Below are 19,845 nucleotides of genomic sequence, written 5' to 3'. Positions count from 1 at the left end.
GTATTGAGAACAAAATGGCTAGTATTATAATGCCGTTGTACAAATCGATGGTAAGACCACACCTGGAGTATTGTGTCCAGTTCTGGTCGCCACATCTCAAAAAAGACATAGTGGAAATGGAAAAGGTGCAAAAGAGAGCGACTAAGATGATTACGGGGCTGGGGCACCTTCCTTATGAGGAAAGGCTACGGCATTTGGGCCTCTTCAGCCTAGAAAAGAGACGCCTGAGGGGGGACATGATTGAGACATACAAAATTATGCAGGGGATGGACAGAGTGGATAGGGAGATGCCCTTTACACTCTCACATAATACCAGAACCAGGGGACATCAACTAAAATTGAGTGTTGGGCGGGTTAGGACAGACAAAAGAAAATATTTCTTTACTCAGCATGTGGTCGGTCTGTCGAACTCCTTGCCACAGGATGTGGTGATGGCGTCTAGCCTAGACGCCTTTAAAAGGGGATTGGACAAGTTTCTGGAGGAAAAATCCATTATGGGGTACAAGCCATGATGTGTATGTGCAACCTCCTGATTTTAGAAATGGGCTATGTCAGAATGCCAGATGCAAGGGAGGGCACCAGGATGAGGTCTCTTGTTATCTGGTGTGCTCCCTGGGGCATTTGGTGGGCCGCTGTGAGATACAAGAAGCTGGACTAGATGGGCCTATGGCCTGATCCAGAGGGGCTATTCTTATGTTCTTATATTCTTAACGTGGTCTTTTTTTTTTTTTGCCCCTAATATTTGGGATTTTGAGGTACAATGCATCCAAATAGTGCATTTGGGATTCAGATGTATAGTAAAGTGAGGTTTCATAGCTAGTGGAGGAAGAGTTTTCAGAATTACAAGCATTTTAAAGTTATGAAGACTTCCCTTTCTTGAGAGTTTCAAACACTGTATTCTTTTATTATAATGCATTACTATTTTTTAAACTCCCTAAGTAAAATAGTCCCAAATAATAAGTACAGTGTGGAAATATAAAAATTGTAATTTTGTTTTCAACTGCACTGAATCTCTGAGTTTTTCAGCTACACATTAATGTATGGTCAGGTGTGGTAAATAGATAGCAACGCATTCAGCTCAAGCTTATATTAATTCCATTGGTGGCCAGAGGGAGAATGACAGGAGACATGGAAAATATATCGGAGCAAACCAGGGCTATTTAATCGCATGAGCCAATCTAAATTTAAGTAGAGTGGAGCTCTCAACTACAGTCTGCTAACAAGAGGAGTAAATCAACTCTGAGAAACCAATTATAGTTTAACAACACATAACAGCAGCCACTACTACTATCTGAATTCTCAGCTGAGGAAGCCCACAAGATCCGGACCCTGGCTGAGGTGTGTAAACTGGGTTTTAAAAAGCCAAATAGGTAAAACCAGTGGTGATACTGATAGAATAAGAGCCTATAGGTTATGAAAAATGTCTAGAAGTAGAAGGTGATTCATCAGTGTGATTATTATAGCAGTGTTTCTCAAAATGTGGGTCGGGGCCCACTAGGTGGGTCGCAAGCCAATTTCAGGTGGGTCCCCATTCATTTTCAATGTGTATCTTATTTTTAAAATGTTAGATTTGATGCTACCATGGTATGTGACTGCATTTGGGGAAATGTTACAGATCTGTGTGTAAACAATGATGGTCAGTGGCCCATTGACAATGGGGCTTATGCTGGGTAAAAGTTGATAGGATTGCAGCCTTTGGGATATTTGGATAATTTTTTTTTTAAACAGATCAGCAACTGCTTGGAAGAGTTAGGAGGGTCCTTCTTTATTTTAAGTAGTTTTTAAAACATACTTATTGTAAACTTTTAATATATTTTCTTACTTAATTTGACTTTGTCACATTGGGGTGTTAAAAAATTTTCTGCTTGATGATGTCACTTCCAGCCATGGCATCACTTCCAGGTTAATGACTTCACTTCCAGTGGGTCCCAACAGGTTGTCATTCTAAAAAGTGGGTCCCAGTGCTAAAATGTTTTGAGAACCAGTGTATTAGAGTATTTGAATCATGTAATGGTTAGAAAGTCACAAGCTCTCTACAAGCTTTCTGTAAGCTCTAACCTGTCAGACTCTGGAGGAGATCCAGTCCAGATTTAATTCAGGGCTCAAGAGCTATACATACTTGATCAGGTAGCAAGATTCATGCCACAAACACTTCTCCTAGGTCTGCTTCTCTAGGTCTCTCAAGGATCTTGCAAATTGGGCTCATTCTAGGAAGCAGTGGAGAAGGGGGCAGAGGAACCAGATATGATATCCCAGGACACCCCCTTGTTCCTTGTACCATTTTGAATGGCTTGGAGTCCCTGGTTCTTCAGAGGAAACCAGGCATGACTTTGAACACACTATATTTGCCCTTCTGAGTTTTGTGCAGTAAAAAGCAGCAGGGTGGGGGGACTGATCTACAACATAGTGCAGGTAAAAGGGAGGTTAACCCTTTCTTGCTCTGCCAAGGTCCTGACAACAATCTCCCCTGCAACAGCAGAAGGGTTCATTTCATTAGGACTTCACTGCAAAGGGAAAGTCAACCCCTCTCTCCCCCTATGCAGTCCTTGGTCACATGACCACCTTCCCAGTTGCTATTTTCAAAAGAGAAAGGGCAAATGAAGTGTTTAGTCATGTATAGTTTAGCCCCAGACATGCTTTATTCAAATTTAATATAAGACGAAACTTATGGCCAACCCTATTGCTGTGGGCCACCCCTAGAACTAGTGTTCCAGCAGAACACTTTGCAGCTAATGTAAACACCAACCCAGAAGTGCTTGTAGCCATGTGCTTCCAGACCACTACCAAAGAGGCCATGGAGATCCTGCTTACAACTGCAAGAAGCAGAGTGGGGAAGGGCTGGTGCCCTCTCCTGCATCTGGCCTTCAGAGATAACCTACTTCTAAAAACAGGAAGTTGCACATACCCATCACAGCTTGTAACCTGTGATGGATTCCCAAGCTTTTTAGCATGGGGACCCACTTTTTAAAATGACACTCTACTAGGATCCACTTAACTTTATGAAATGAAAAAGTTTCACACTACAAGCTGTGTAACTGCTTTTATGCTTTTTACTAGGATTGGGGGAACAACTGCTTTTTAGAGCATTTGTTGAACTCCATATTCATTGGATCAGGACCATTCTTGTGGTCTTGAATGGCCCTTGCCTGGTCTTCATTAAGAGCAAAGTAAACATGCACATATGGCTCAGTTTCATTATCCATCAGACTCAGTACATTTTCCTTGTCAAGAGGAGGGGACTTCCTTCTCAACTTTGTTGGGGGGTGCATTGATCAGATGGGGACCATTCCAATGATGTTGCATTCCCCTTGGCCTGCCCTTCAAAATGAACCAAGGCGTATTCACCTACTCATGAGTAAGCACACTGAGGCAGCTTTGTTTCAGTTTCCATACAACTCAATACATTTTCCTTGTCAGTTATCAGTTTGTCACTTTGGCAACGAACAGTCTAATGCCTACCTAGTCTAATACATTCACGTTTATTGATGCAAAGTTTACTATTCTATTCATGTTCTATTTTTTCTGTTTGAGATTTTTAGCCTTATTTAGATGGGGAGGTGGTTGGTGCTTTGATGATGGTTTATTGAAAAATGGGTTGAAAATCTACAACAAAAGTAAATATATGTTACCACAAGCATGCCACGGGGGGGGGGGAAGAGTTTGGTTCTCCTATGCTACCACTTCTACATATTTCCTTTGGGAATATGGACCAGCCAGAGATGTTACTGAGAAGATGCGCCTGAATCTTTTCCCTAAATGTATATTTCTTCTCTGCACGATCTTTGAAACCACTTTTTAAGTTGGCAAATTCCAGATTTGGAATTATCTCAACTAGAAGTGAGATCTACCTTGCGAATGCAAAGCACGCTGAGGTGGAGAGACCTGTTCAGCATTTGCAATACATCAGGCATCTTTTCCAGTTAAACAGCACCATCTACTGGTTGGTATCAGCCATTACTAGGTACAAAATGCAGCCGCTAATAAAAATCATTCTTTTGAGGAAAATGATTTCCGTTTCCAGTCATTATTGCTTTTCACTTTAATCTGAGCTCTTTGCTGAGTCTACAGAGCTTCTGTAGCAACTCCAGTCTTCCACTTCAATCTGAAAGCAAAATGAACAGGATTTTTGTACATGATGATTAAGAAAAGCCCAGCTGGATCCAGCCACAAGCCCATTTAGTCCAGTTGCCTGTTTCCCACAGCAATCCTCCAGCTGCCTCTAGGCAGCTACAAGCAAGAGAGACAGGCATACTTCTCTCTCTCACTATTGCTCCGCTGCAACTGGCAATTAAGAGGCATACTGCCAGTGGACCTGGAGGTAGGGCATAGCCCTCATGATCAGTTACCATTGATAAAGTTGCACTCCATAAATTTGTCCAATCCTTAAAAGCCAAATGAGTGGCAAACACAGCTTGTGGCAATGAGTGCCACACACCAGCAGGCAGAATGCAGGCCTTCCAGAAATCACAGAATCCTGCTCAAGAAAACTTTAGATGGTGGGCCTCTTATCTTTGTAAAAAAAAAACACCTTCGGAAGAAGGCAGAATTCAGCCACAGACCCATTTATTCAGAATGCTTGAATGGTGTAATAGTGCCTGAGTGAGATGAATGCTAAATGAGCTTCTAGGAACTCTGCCAGGCATACCTGCCAATATGCACATTTGCTGTTCACACACAACTTGCATTTCCAGTTTACAGGAATCATAAGAAGTTGCTTTACACTGCATCAGACCATTGGTTCATCTCCTTTGGACTGTGAAACTCCATACAAAAACCAATTTAATGAAGAGTTAGAACATAACATAAGAACAGCCCCACTGGATCAGGCCATAGGCCCATCTAGTCCAGCTTCCTGGATCTCACAGCGGCCCACCAAATGCCCCAGGGAGCACACCAGATAACAAGAGACCTCATCCTGGTGCCCTCCCTTGCATCTGGCTTTCTGACATAACCCATTTCTAAAATCAGGAGGTTGCACATACACATCATGGCTTGTACCCCATAATGGATTTTTCCTCCAGAAACTTGTCCAATCCCCTTTTAAAGGCGTCTAGGCTAGACGCCAGCACCACATCCTGTGGCAAGGAGTTCCACAGACCGACCACACGCTGAGTAAAGAAATATTTTCTTTTGTCTGTCCTAACCCGCCCAACACTCAATTTTAGTGGATGTCCCCTGGTTCTGGTATTATGTGAGAGTGTAAAGAGCATCTCCCTATCCACTCTGTCCATCCCCTGCATAATTTTGTATGTCTCAATCATGCCCCCCCTCAGGCGTCAATTTTCTAGGCTGAAGAGGCCCAAACACCATAGCCTTTCCTCATAAGGAAGGTGCCCCAGCCCCGTAATCATCTTAGTCGCTCTCTTTTGCACCTTTTCCATTTCCACTATGTCTTTTTTGAGATGCGGCGACCAGAACAGGACACAATACTCCAGGTGTGGCCTTACCATAGATTTGTACAACGGCATTATAATACTAGCCGTTTTGTTCTCAATACCCTTCCTAATGATCCCAAGCATAGAATTGGCCTTCTTCACTGCCGCCGCACATTGGGTCGATACTTTCATCGACCTGTCCACCACCACCCCAAGATCTCTATCCTGATCTGTCACAGACAGCTCAGAACCCATCAGCCTATATCTAAAGTTTTGATTTTTTTGCCCCAATGTGCATGACTTTACACTTACTGACATTGAAGCGCATCTGCCATTTTGCTGCCCATTCTGCCAGTCTGGAGCTCCTCACAATCACTTCTGGTCTTCACCACTCGGAAAAGTTTGGTGTCGTCTGCGAACTTAGCCACTTCACTGCTCAACCCTGTCTCCAGGTCATTTATGAAGAGGTTGAAAAGTACCGGTCCCAGGACAGTTGCAATGTAATGAACATTCCTTGCACAATGTACTCGCTTTCCACAAGTCCAAACTTGTGGACAAATGTAATGTGCTATAAGATAATGTATACAGCTGGAAGGAACAACCATGATTTCCATCCTGCCCCCCTCTCCTTAATAATAGTACTATTAACCATATTATCAGCTGACCAGATCGTTAATTTTGGTACCAGAGATGGATATCAGAAGGCCCAGGCTACCTGTGCAGATAAGTCGCTGGAATACAAGTGGCTGAATTGGTACTTTCACACAGGCTCTGTTCATTCAATGTGGTGCTCCTGCACAGACGTCATTGCGCTAAACTGGCAAGAGCCAGCTGTTTTGACTGCCATACTGTTCTGGAGAACTTCTGGAACAGAACTAGTACATACCTCGGGGAATTAGTGTACTGCGCAACACTGTTTCACAATAGACTACTTAATAGAGAATTTTTTCTATTACAATATTATCTGAGCAAGCTGGTAATGGAGAAAAGAGTATAGGACCAGAGAAAAGGTTGTTTTGATGCCAATTTTCTACCACACACCTGAAAGCTTGTTCTAATGAAGTATGGCATAGTTGGCACTTGGATTATCTCTCTATTCTATATGAAGGATGAGATCAGGTTTTACAAAGTGAAATTACAAACATATTTTTTGATGCAGATTGTATGATTAAAATCCCAGCTCGTTGCTGTGCAAGGATAAGGAGTAGCAGCAATAAACAGCCAAATCATGGTGGCAGTCACTGCTATTATAAAAGGCTCAGACTTACAGGGTAATAAGAACTAAGTGGGCAAGGATGCTTTACTCACATCATTAAAGTTTCTCATCTTGTTTACAACTGGCCAACGTATTGAAAGACATTACATAATCATATGCAATTATACATTCCAGCCTGCATTCTCTAGCCCAGCAATGATATTTCATGGATGCATGTGGAAATAGCATGTGCCTCAAAAATGGACAGCCTCTCTTCCTCTCTAGCAGAACTCCACTAGCCAGGAGACCAGATTGGTATTTTGCCATTGAGAAATTTTTTCTTGAAAGTAAAAATTGTGCATAGGCATCAACTCAATTGATTCAATGCACACCAACATCTTAAATCATGTTCACTGCACCTCATCAGCACAAAATGCACAGTGGATTCAATCTGCACAGTAAATACTCCTGTTTGGGAAGTATATAAAATACTGTACTGACTGGAAGAGGAAGGAACTTAGGGCCCAACCCTATCCAGCACCAATGTTAGCCATAATGCAGCCCCGGGGGAAGGGAACAAATGGTCCAATACCTTGGAGAGGCCTCTGTGACTGCCTCCCCACCACAGGATGCAGTGCACGCCCCATTGGCACAGTCATACTGGCACCAGAAAATTGGATAGGACTGGGCCCTTAGGCTGCAATTCTATGCACACTTACCTGTGAGTAACCACAACTGAATACTATGGGACTCACATTTGAGTAAACATGCACAGGATTGCACTGGAAGTAACACAGAAATCAGCTGATCAGAACATATATATGTTGGCATCCTTCAGTCTCGAAAGACTCTCTCTCTCTCTCTCTCTCTCTCTCTCTCTCTCTCTCTCTCTCTCTCTATATATATATATATATATATATATATATATATATATATATATATACACATATATATATATATATATATATATATATATAAAATCAGTAACCAGAATGATCTGGTGAAAAACTGAGGTTTCAGCAGGCATTTGCTCATACAATTCCAAGGATATTTTCAAGCACAAAGGCTATAAACTCTTAAAATGAAAGCAAAGAATATCAGGATGAATTCCGCATGATCGCCATAGTCTGTGCCCCTGAAGAAGAGTACACCCTCAGCCCTTTTGTGATGGACCTGTGTAGAAGAGCTTATCTAAAAACCTAGAGAATCAGCACTAATTCCTACCTGAAATATCTGAACTTCCAATGTAAAAGAAAGATTAGGAGACTTTGGCCTTCAGCTTAGTTTTCCAGACAAAGTTTTCTATTACTAATTTAAAAAACACCTCAAGAAACCAATTAAAGACACACAAAATTCATGGCATACATTGTTTATCTCAAACAAAAATGAGTATAATCACAGATCACAAGGTAATAGTTTTCAGATAATTTGCTAATATCCAACAGTACACCCTGCTCCAGTGTTTAAGAAGTCTGAGAAGCCTCACTGTACTGGGCTAATCCTATTGTTGTTGAACACAATGCTAACATGTTAAGAACAAAGAATATTTTTTCTGATAAGAAACAAGAAGCCTGCAATACTTGCCAACAATATGCTGCTTCCTTTATATTTCAAACCATTCTCTTCCATGACATGATTCAACCTGCTTATTTGAAGATAATGATCTACAAAGCAGCAGGAATAATGTCATTCCAGTCTTGAAAACACATCTATGCACACACATTGTGACCAACATCTGAAGGTTAAATACCACCAGTAACTGCTTCCAAGATCAGCATCCCAACAGACTCACACATATCAGTGAGAAGTTACATATTGCATTTGGTGCCAGCAAATTTCAGAAGCATATATTAAAGCACTGATCACAGACACGGTGAAGTTTAACATTGTGTATCAGTTGAGGCAGTCTTTTGGGCAGAGGTAGAAGTGACAGTCTAACCTTACATTGAAACTTTGTACTGTTCCCCAAAACCCATTAATAGACTTGGGAAACAGTAATAATTACAACTGTGGTATTTATTTGCAAACCCTATAGTCAACATTCTAATGTTTTTACTACATTGTTAAATGCATATGTTTTTTCCATAAATATAAGCTTGGGGGTCCTAAAACAGGTAGATAAAAGCCACTATTTTATCAATTTTTTACCAAGAGGCAAGAGAAAGCCAAATGCTGCCTGCCTAGGTTATACGATGAACGCAATTTTCAAAATACAAAGACGACCCAGGAAAAATAAAAGGTTCTACAAACTTTTGGTTGACTCTGCCTCAAGCAAAATGCACAAAAGTAGTGCAAAATAGAAGTGAATGGCTTATTTACGTTGATTCAAAACATTTCATTTGTACTGCAGCTATAAAAAATTTCATGACAGAATACACATCAATATTAAACATACTATACAGTGAACAGAACATTCAGTGATAACCTCATTACTAGTTCAAAAAGTTGCCTTTTGGAGCTAAATTACATTAAGGCTTTTACTGGTAACAAGTTTTCAAAAGCTGTCTCTGTCAGAGTTGCAGCAGCTGGCTTATTTTTTCCCATGGTCTTTCTCCGAATCCAGAAGCGCAGATCGAATTCCTAATTTCTTAAGCTCTTCCACTAGATCTCCACTCTGATGCATCTGAAGAAGGATGTCGCAGCCTCCTACAAACTCACCATTGAGGAAGACTTGAGGAATGGTTGGCCAGTTGGAATAGTTTTTAATTCCTGAAACAAAAAATACAAATTAACACAAATTAAATCAAACACATAAGATGTCTTTCAGGTTTCAGGAGTAGGCTGACTGTACCACACACACAAGAATGAGAATGCACTAGCTATTCTGCATGCTTTATTAAAACTAAATTGCCCTTCTCTTCCTTGGTCTTTCCCATGGGGCAGGGAACCATTATGTAAAGCATCATTTATCACTTCAGCATTGCACAGAAAAATATTCAAGGACTGAGACTCACAAACGAACAGGCTATGACTAGAGTTATGGAAAAGATAACAGTATGTGCAAATCAAAAACATGCTGCAGACACAGTTACTTCAGGTTAGAATTGGAAGGAAGATGGGTAGATGGGTAAACAGTGAAAGAAGAAAAAATATAATGGACTCAAGAGGGGAGTCTGAAGCAATACAAGGACATTTAAGAACATAAGAACAGCCCCACTGGATCAGGCCATAGGCCCATCTAGTCCAGCTTCCTGTATCTCACAGCGGCCCACCAAATGCCCCAGGGAGCACACCAGATAACAAGAGACCTCATCCTGGTGCCCTCCCTTGCATCTGGCATTCTGACATAACCCATTTCTAAAATCAGGAGGTTGCGCATACACATCATGGCTTGTACCCCATAATGGATTTTTCCTCCAGAAACTTGGCCAGCAAATAGATAATCAGCAGCACAGTGGTTACTTCTTAATTTGTGTAGGAGGAGCGTTTTATCCCGACCACCCCATAAGTTAAACTGAGAGTAGCAGCTTGCTCATGGCCAACTGGCAAAATTATGTATAAAGTTATTAAATGCATGAACAAAATAAGGCTTAGCATTATTTGGACCCAAACTCAGCCATCTCCACAAATTAGATGTTTCATTCCCTACCGTACTGCTTTTCTACACTGCTCAGTTCTGTTTGCCAAACAAGCCTCCTTCTAAATTTTTTATCTTTCCTTAACAGACCCTGGAGTTCAGGGAGTGGTGCATGTTTTTGCACATGGGTCAAAGCAGCAGTTCCTCTGACGCACACTGTAGTTCCAAATCGCAACTAAGTTTCAAGGGCACCGTTCTGGAAACCTTACATAGCCGGCACCGGAGGCAAAGTAGCATGCTATGCCAGCATGAGAGCGCATGGCCTTGTACCACTTCAGAAACCCAAACTCTTGCAGCTCCTGGTATAGAAATTCTGGCAGGAATCCATGAATAATCTCTACTCTGATTAACATGAAACACAAGCTAGAGCTGCAACCAAACAGGTCATTGCTGTGCAGCTGTTGCAGCCTCAAGTGGCCAGAGCAAAGGGCACCTTTTTGTTTCTTTCTTCTTTGCAACCCTTAAGATCTTCCTGTTCCATGCTACAGAATCAGGCTTCCATCCCCAAATCTAAGCATTTTATTGCCAGAGTGTTGTGTGGGAGAGAGATTCTGGTAAATAAAGAAAGAAAAAGTGCCCTTTTCCACTTTCCTTCTGCATACATTCTTATATTAAATAGAGAAAAAGGTTTTTTTTAACCTCACACCATCCACTTCCCTTTAACTAACTTCTTCTTTTCCCTGCACCTTCCACTGCTTCCTTTCAGCATTCCATGGATTCCATCTTAAGGTGTTCTTCCATTTGCAAAAGCTGAGTTTGGTGAAAATCATCCCCATGCCCTGTGCATCCCCCATCACCGCAGCCCCAGCACCTCCCCAAAATTTGATCCTGAGGGTTGGGGGCCCTCAAGAACAGATATTCAGGTAAGCATAGGAGGAAGTAGAGGGGTAAGTAAATCAGTGAACGTCACCCCTCCCCTTGGGCAAATGGAATTAGTTCTGTCAACAGAAGACAAACTCAACACAATCCCAAGTCTTAAATCCTCTAAAAACCATAGGGCACATTGATACTTTCATAAACTGAGTTTCAGTTCCTTTCTCAATGGACCAGGACTGGCCCAAAAATGAGGCTAGCTGGCATTAGCTGCATCAAAGAGGATAGTGAGAGATCAAGAATTTGCAGTGCATTTCACTCCAAGTCTGCCACTGTGGCTGCTGCCTCCCTCCAACCCAACAAACCCATGCAACCCACAATGATCTGCTTCTCATTCACTTGAGGAAGTGAGCTTAAGTGATCTTCTTGCAGGCCATCATCAACCCTGGAAATGCAGGACTTCCAATTTATTTGTAGGGATAGCTCCTTCGATCACACAGTAAAAATCAGAAGTCCCACACTTTGGGGTCTGATGACAAAACGTGAGAAGAACGGCAAAGGGTTTTGGCTTTTTCTGTAGTGCAGAAACCAAAATGGCACTGGATGGTGTTCAAGGTAGGGCCATCCCTGCCCTGGTCAGAATACAGTGCTGCCAGTAGAAAACAGTGAGAAATCCAGAGTTTAGGAATACAGGTTGTGCCTCGTTATCTATTGGGGATCCATTCCAGAACCCCTAGTGAATAAAAAAAATCAGTGGATATCAAATCGGTGAAAAAATAGTTTTAAAGATCCACTTCCAGGTTTCTTGCTCGTCCACTGCCACCCCAGAATGCATTGGTATAGACCAGTGCTTCTCACACGTTTAGCACCGGAACCCACTTTTTAGAATGAGAATCTGTCAGGATCCACCAGAAGTGATGTTGTGACCGGAAGTGACATCATCAAGTAAGAAACTTTTTTTACAATTCTAGGCTGCAATCTTACCCACACTTACACAGGAGTAAGTCCCATTGACTATCATTGTTAAAATATGTAGTAGCTTGTTAAAAGTACAGGTCTGTAACATTTCCCAAAATGCAGCAACATACTTGTAGCATCAAGTCTAATACATTAAAAATAAAATATTAAAATGGCAACCCACCTAGTAGGTTCCAACCCACAGTTTGATAAACACTGGTACAGGTACTATACCACATTCAGTCACTAGATGAGGTGAATAACACAATCTAATGGAACAAAATTATAATTATTTAACAGTGCAAAGGTAGGAAATTGGATTTTGATACTTTTTTCCTTGTTACAATGCATTTAAAGGGCCAAGGTATCAAGGTACCAAATGGACCAAGGTACCAGGGGTAAGTGAAATCAGTAGACACCAAGGTCCCACCTGCAACTTCTGTTGGGGGGGGGGGGAACATGCTGCTATCACACAAACAAGATCATCCAGGAGCTTATAGGACTGTTTGGGAGGTTACATTTTTTTTTTTTAATTTTAATTTACAAACATATTTCTGCATCTTTTGAGAATCCTTAAAGTATACAGAAACTATTACCTTAGTGGTCCTGTTTTGAGTGACCCCATTTCATTTTGAGGTGGACAGCACTCAAACCATCTACATTTGCTATCAGTATACAGCAGAGGGCCCTGCAACAAAATGTTGTCTCCCCAACCCTAACTGCACAAGGCTGCAATTCTATACAAACTTACATGGGAGTAAGCCTCACTGAATTCAGTGCGACTTACTTTTGAGTAGACAAGCATAGGCTTGTGCTTCAATTGGCTCACACAGGCTGATTTCTTCTTCCTGCCACCCCATCACATCCTGCTGTTGACTCCCCCCTCCCCAAGGGACACCTCAGCATTTCATTTAATTCTCATCAGGCAGTTTTTTTTACAAGTAATGGGTAAACCCCTTACGGAAAACACTCTTCCTTCTCTAGTTTTCGAACAGGGCCTTAAAAGGTTTATTTTTAGATAAGCCTTCTAATTTTATTATGGTTGCTTTAGTGCTACTGTCTGCTAGTTTTATGGACTTTTTATAGCTGATTGTATTTTAAGTTTTTGTTCTTAGTACTTTATTATGCTTGACTGCTGCTACTTGCTTCACTTATTAAGTTTTATTTTTTAATTGTATAGTTGACATTTTGTATTTTGGAAACTACTTTGTGTGCCCACCTGGAAGAAAAACAGGGTAAAAAATCTAGTAAATAAATTTACAAAAACAGCAAAATATGCAAAGTATGTAGAAACTTACTTTAATTGGGGGGACACCTTTTTACTAACAACCCAATAAGGTACTCAACTGACAGCGTTTGCTATTGGTCTACAAAGACGCTGACATAATTCAGCTAAGGATATTCAGTAAGTGTTTTTGCTTTCTTCTTTTGTAAGCCACCTCTCTCATATGCCTTAACTATAACACACTGACAATATTGGACTAAGTAACTGTCTTCCTAGCCCTTCCACCCAGCAGAATATGAACTATAGGCTGGAGACCGTTATATGCTCTTCTGGCACTCCTGGGCAGGGATGCTCATATGTAGGATAAGCACAGAGGAGGGGAAGATATTCAGCCTTTAAAATACTTCAAGTTCATAAAATGGCATGTGGGTGATGGGGGGGGGGGGGTGAAAAGCTGTGTCACTCACCACAGGCAATGTCAGTTATGAAGCTGTGAAACCAAACAACCACACTGCACATACCAACTGCAGTAGATGTAAGAGCTAAGGAACAAAATTGTGTATTCTCAGGTATGAAATATTATACAGGTCCAACCTTGTTGTACACTGATTTGACTCAACACGAATGGCCCCTACAAATGAGAAAGAATGTTCTGATCCCTGGAGAAGGGGAAAAATGCACCCCTTCAAAATGCTCTACTTACTGTTGTAGAGATTTTTATCTCAACATGATGAGAAGGGCCCTTTAAATTAAGGGAAAACAGTCCTTTACAATAGTTAGAGAGAGGGCAGCTAGCTGACAATCCAAGAATCATTCTCTCTACAAGCTACCCCCTCCCTTCCCCCTGAACACTTGAAAGAAGGATAATCCTTTGTGGTTGGAGAGAGACTGATTGTTGGATTGCCTCTTAATGACTCTATCTTAAGAACATAAGAAGAGCCCCACTGGATCAGGCCATAGGCCCATCTAGTCCAGCTTCCTGTACCTCACAGCGGCCCACCAAATGCCCCAGGGAGCACACCAGATAACAAGAGACCTCATCCTGGTGCCCTCCCTTGCATCTGGCATTCTGATATAACCCATTTCTAAAATCAGGAGGTTGCGCATACACATCATGGCTTTTTGGATCCACATAATGGATTTTTCCTCCAGAAACTTGTCTAATCCCCTTTTAAAGGCGTCTAGGCTAGACGCCAGAACCACATCCTGTGGCAAGGAGTTCCACAGACCGACCACACGCTGAGTAAAGAAATATTTTCTTTTGTCTGTCCTAACTCGCCCAACACTCAATTTTAGTGGATGTCCCCTGGTTCTGGTATTATGTGAGAGTGTAAAGAGCATCTCCCTATCCACTCTGTCCATCCCCTGCATAATTTTGTATGTCTCAATCATGTCCCCCCTCAGGCGTCTCTTTTCTAGGCTGAAGAGGCCCAAACGCCGTAACCTTTCCTCATAAGGAAGGTGCCCCAGCCCCGTAATCAACTTAGTCGCTCTCTTTTGCACCTTTTCCATTTCCACAATATCTTTTTTGAGATGCGGCGACCAGAACTGGACACAATACTCCAGGTGTGGCCTTACCATAGATTTGTACAACGGCATTATAATACTAGCCGTTTTGTTCTCAATACCCTTCCTAATGATCCCAAGCATGGAATTGGCCTTCTTCACTGCCGCCGCACATTGGGTTGACACTTTCATCGACCTGTCCACCACCACCCCAAGATCTCTCTCCTGATCTGTCACAGACAGTTCAGAACCCATCAGCCTATATCTAAAGTTTTGATTTTTTGCCCCAATGTGAATGACTTTACACTTACTGACATTGAAGCGCATCTGCCATTTTGCTGCCCATTCTGCCAGTCTGGAGAGATCCTTCTGGAGCTCCTCACAATCACTTCTGGTCTTCACCACTCGGAAAAGTTTGGTGTCGTCTGCAAACTTAGCCACTTCACTGCTCAACCCTGTCTCCAGGTCATTTATGAAGAGGTTGAAAAGCACCGGTCCCAGGACAGATCCTTGGGGCACACCGCTTTTCACCTCTCTCCATTGTGAAAATTGCCCATTGACACCCACTCTCTGCTTCCTGGCCTCCAACCAGTTCTCAATCCACGAAAGGACCTGTCCTCTAATTCCCTGACTGTGGAGTTTTTTCAGTAGCCTTTGGTGAGGGACTGTGTCAAACGCCTTCTGGAAGTCCAGATATATACTGTCCACGGGTTCTCCCACATCCACATGCCTGTTGACCTTTTCAAAGAATTCTATAAGGTTCGTGAGGCAAGACGTACCCTTATAGAAGCCATGCTGACTCTCCCTCAGCAAGGCCTGTTCGTCTATGTGTTTTGAATATGTGATATCTTAATATCACAAAGGTCAGCAAGGCTGTTTTTAAATCACCTGAGAAATGGGACTTCATTTTTTTAATTGATTTGGATTTTTTTTCATCCATGAGTGTTCTGGGAAGGAACCCATGTGAATGAGACTCAACCTGTAGTAGTCCAAATGCATGTCAAGTTTCCATAACAGCTACATAAGGATGTTAAATATTGAGCAACCAACATATATTTATCAGATTAATAATGTTCTAAATCTCTAAGCCTGTAGCTCCTAATTCCTGTTCAACCTATGACTGAACCCTAATGAACAATACTAATTCTATTCTTTCTGGATCAGACTTGTAAACAATTCCTATGGCATGCAAGAATCACCTTCAGGTGAACTCGCAGGAAAGCTTTTGTAAATTGCAAGTTGATCACTTTTTCCAGGCCACAATTGACTAACAGAGATATGCATGGACTGACACCCAGGAACCCTTTACAGACTTAGGGTCCAATCCCATCCAACTCAGTGCTGCAGTAAGGGAACAAATAATCCCTTACTTTGAGAAGGCCTCTGTGATTGCTTTCCTACTGCAGTATGCAGCACACAACCCATTAGTATTTCTGCATCATTGCTAGAAAGATGGATAGGTTTGAGCCCTTAATAACATAACTGAACTAGATACCAGCTAGGCACTAATTTCAGTTCCTCAGCTGAACGTACAGAAAGACACGACACGTGCCCATGTGGCACTTGCAGCCCCTAGCAGCTGTCTGTCCTTCCTAATGCAAGTTTCCAGAGTAGTTGCCAAATATGTCTCCAAATGAAATTTAATACTTGGGAGCCTGTAACAGACCTGATGCATCAATGTTTATTATGCCATTAGGTATCACTGCAAGGAAAGGGCATCTTGTAACAAGGACAACTTACCTTCCCATCATAAAACATCCTTCCAACATGCCCAAATTCATGGGACAGCGAGTATATCCCAATTCTTCTGCACAGAAGAAATCTTGATATCCCGCCAATCACAAGGACAACCAGAAGATTATCATTGATGATAAAAAGAAAGCGAAGAAAAGCTATGTGCATCTGGACTAGGAAGTGGAAATAGGCTTGAGCTCAACACTGAGCACAATATAGAAATAAGAGGTTTGTTTAATTCATATTACAAACCATTCAACCCTCATTTGTGATGACCCTGTACTTATAAAGATTCCCAAGATATCCAAGAACACTTGCACAGCACAGTCCCATTTGGAAATAAGTACCAACAATGTCAATACCACTTATTCTCAAACAAGAGGGAACAGGACACGCAGATGCAAGCCTTGGTGTTTAACCAGTGAGTTACATTAGCAGCAAGGGTGTTTTTGAGCTCTTACAGTTCTAAATAGCCCAATCCTATGCTCACTGGCAACCAGAGCTACAGGGCGCCTGAAATGGCCACCACTTTATTCTATGAGCGCCAGGCTAGCACCAAAAGTCTCCGCAGGGTAAGAGAGCATTTGCTCCCTTAACCCAGGTAATGCTGCTGAAGCATGAATGGATCTCCTCAGATCTGCACCCGCTTTTGAGAGTGCACAGAACAGCTGAGACCTGTCAAGCTACCCAAGGGCGGGAGCATAGGATACAGTGGCAGAGCCTGCATTTCTGCCCCCCCAGTCCAATCCTTGCGTCCCCCAGCCATCCCCCTGCCCTCCCAGCGGTGCCACTTACTGCCAGCAGCAGTGCAGAGTTTTTTTCCCAGCACTGAAGTCCAGTGCCAACTGGTGCAGGCACTCCTTTCTTTCTGGGTGCCAACATGCTTTATGGTATGCTTGTGACACCCAACGCCAGCAGTACACTTGTACCTCTGGTGCTATGGAGCTGAGGATTGGGCTCTAAAGCTGCCAAATACCCTCTTCAACACAACTGTTATAAGAGGTACATGAGCACTGCTCTCTTCTGGCTGTATCTGGTGATAGGAAGGGGAGGTGAGAAAAGGGCAAATGGATACAAGAGGGGGGAGAGAAGTAGAGGATCTCACATATTAGAGCTTTTTGGGAAGAGTGGTTAAGAGCTAGGTCCTGGATCCCTAAACATTTTCAACTACAGTACTGCTCTGAAGCACTAACCCAGCCAGACTGCAAGGCAGTGTGATACAACAGTAAGAGAAGTATAACTTAAACTGCAAATCCAGGTCAAAATCCTCGCTCAGCGATGGAACTCCATAGGAGTGACATTCAGCCAGATACTATTTTTCAGCCCCAATACAAGAGTTGTTGTGAGTACAAGTGTGTGTGTGTGTGTGTGTGTGTGTGTGTGTGTGTGTGTGTGTGTGTGTAGGAGAGGAAAACAGGAGTGCAGAGCAAATACACAGCCCTGAGCTGTTTGAAGAACATTAAGACCTGCTGGATCAGGCCAAAGGCCCATCTAGTCCAGCTTCCTGTACATCACAGTGTCCACCAGATGCCTCAGGGAGTATACAAGACAACTACAGACCTGCATCCTGGTGCCCTCCCTTGCATCTGGCATTCTGAGGTAGCCTACTTCTAGAATCAGGAGGTCCATCATGGTTTCTAACCTGTGATGCACTTTTCCTCCAGAAATTTACCCGTTCCTTCTTTAAAGGCATTTAGGCCAGATGCCATCACAACATCCTGTGGCAAGGAATTCCACAGACTAATTACACACTAAGTGTCTGTTCCAACTCTCCCAACACTCAATTTTACTTGATATCCCCAGTCCTGATGTTGTGCAAGAAGGAAAAAAAGCATCCTTCTATTCATCCCATGCATAGCTTAGTACATCTCAATCATTTTCCGCCTTTGCCCAGATGCTATCACAGCATCCTGTGGCAAGGGGTTCCCCAGACTAATGTAAAGCCGTTATAATTAAAAGGAAAAAAGCTCCAAAGAAGTGTATACAGCGAAGAGTGAAGGAGAGATGTGCGTGTTTGTGTGTGCGTGTATAAGTAAAAGGACTGGATTAAGGTTGGATGTTGTCACAACATACTGTGGCAAGGAGTTCCACAAACTAATTACACATAAAGATGTAAGAATGAAAGGAAAAAGCTCCAAAGAAGTGAATAGAGTGAAGGAGGGGTATTCTGTGAGTGTCTGTGTGTGAGAGAGAGAATTGGATTGAAGCCAGACGCTATCACAGCTTCCTGTGGCAAGGCATTCCACAGACTAGCTACACATAACATTGATGGTCCATCTTCATTGGCAATCTTTCCAATCTGGCCCACACTCGCTCTATGTTTTTTGGTCTAGTGCAACTGTTGTCCAGTGTAGCAGTCCCTGTTGCTTAAATGACCTGGAAAAGGTATCTGACACTGCTCAAACACTCACAAGTAAGAAGTTACACATGAAAATGTAACAATGAAAGGAAAAAGCTCCAAAGATGTGGAAAGAGAGGAGAGCTGAAAAGCAGTATTCCAAGTGCGTGTGTGAGAGAGACACACAGAGATCATCGGATTGGGGCCGGACACTATCACAGCACCCTGTGGCAAGGAGTTCCACAGACTAAGACATAATACTTAAAGGACTATAGAAGAGAGGGAAGGAGGAGTATTCCAACTGTGTCTGTTGTGAGGATTGGATTAAAGCCAAATGCAATTACAGCCTCCAGTGGCAAGTTCCACAGACCGACATGATACTTAAAAGGGAAAAAGGTCCAAGGAAGTGGACAGAAAGGAGAGAGCGAGTGAGAGCGAGACTGCCACAGCCTCCCGTGGCAAGGAGTTCCACAGACGCCGGAGGCAGTGACGAGGCGCTCTGAGAGCGCAGGAGAACGGCCGGGCGGGCGCTGACCTTGCCGCAGCGCGGGGTCCTGGAGCACGTCGTAGGCGCGGTAGTCGCTGACGCCGTGTAGGCGCAGGATCTGCACGACGGCGTTGCTGAAGCCGCACTGGGGCTGGTCCGGGCTGCCCTTCATGAATACCACCACCGGGTGGGCGCGCACCAGCCGCTCCACCTCCTCCCGCGCCCCTGAGCCCGCCGCGCCCGCGCTCAGCCGCCGCGCCCCCAGGAGCCGCAGCGCTGCGGGCAGCCGAGCAAGGGAGCCGCTCATGGCTTCGCCGTACGACGCTCCCTCAGGCGCCCTGGCGCAGAGTGCAGGCCACTTCCAAGGACTCCTTTCCTATTGGCTCGCGCCGCGCCCGCCCCCACGCGTGCGCCCCTACCATAGGCAGATGTGCCCATCAATCGCTTTCATAGCACCAATCGAGCGAGCGTGTGAAGGAGGCGAGCTCGCCCTCAGTCGAGTTCCGTCACGATAGGTCGATGTGCCCATCAAAAGCACCAATCAAGCGAGACCATGAAGGAGGCGAGCTCGCTTTCATGCAAGCGCCCTACGATAGGCGAATGTACCCGTCAATCAGTCTCAAATCACCAATCAGGCG

The 19,845-nt window shown here is 43.2% G+C and overlaps 1 protein-coding gene across 1 annotated transcript; it reads right to left on the bottom strand.

The window, feature by feature from the left end:
• Window positions 1-7,923: 7,923 nt before the first annotated feature.
• Window positions 7,924-19,577, bottom strand: GLRX5 (glutaredoxin 5). Its single transcript, XM_066628684.1, has 2 exons — window positions 19,256-19,577; window positions 7,924-9,279 (listed from the first exon to the last, which is right to left on the bottom strand). Exons 1-2 carry the CDS (start codon window positions 19,512-19,514, stop codon window positions 9,101-9,103), a joined length of 438 nt encoding a protein of 145 aa, XP_066484781.1. The 5' UTR covers window positions 19,515-19,577; the 3' UTR covers window positions 7,924-9,100.
• Window positions 19,578-19,845: the final 268 nt, after the last annotated feature.

The sequence above is a fragment of the Tiliqua scincoides genome, chromosome 1 (assembly GCF_035046505.1).
Source record: "Tiliqua scincoides isolate rTilSci1 chromosome 1, rTilSci1.hap2, whole genome shotgun sequence".
Lineage (NCBI taxonomy): Eukaryota > Metazoa > Chordata > Lepidosauria > Squamata > Scincidae > Tiliqua > Tiliqua scincoides.
The sequence above is the reverse complement of the archived record's forward strand: the minus strand, read 5'-3'. Positions and strand labels throughout refer to the sequence as shown.

Excerpts from the sequence above, each read along its gene's own strand:
- GLRX5 (XM_066628684.1), bottom strand. The coding sequence starts at position 19,514 with ATGAGCGGCTCCCTTGCTCGGCTGCCCGCAGCGCTGCGGCTCCTGGGG. Across the intron at positions 9,280-19,255 it reads GGACCCCGCGCTGCGGCAAG|GAATTAAAAACTATTCCAAC; the intron begins GTCAGCGCCCGC and ends TTTTTGTTTCAG.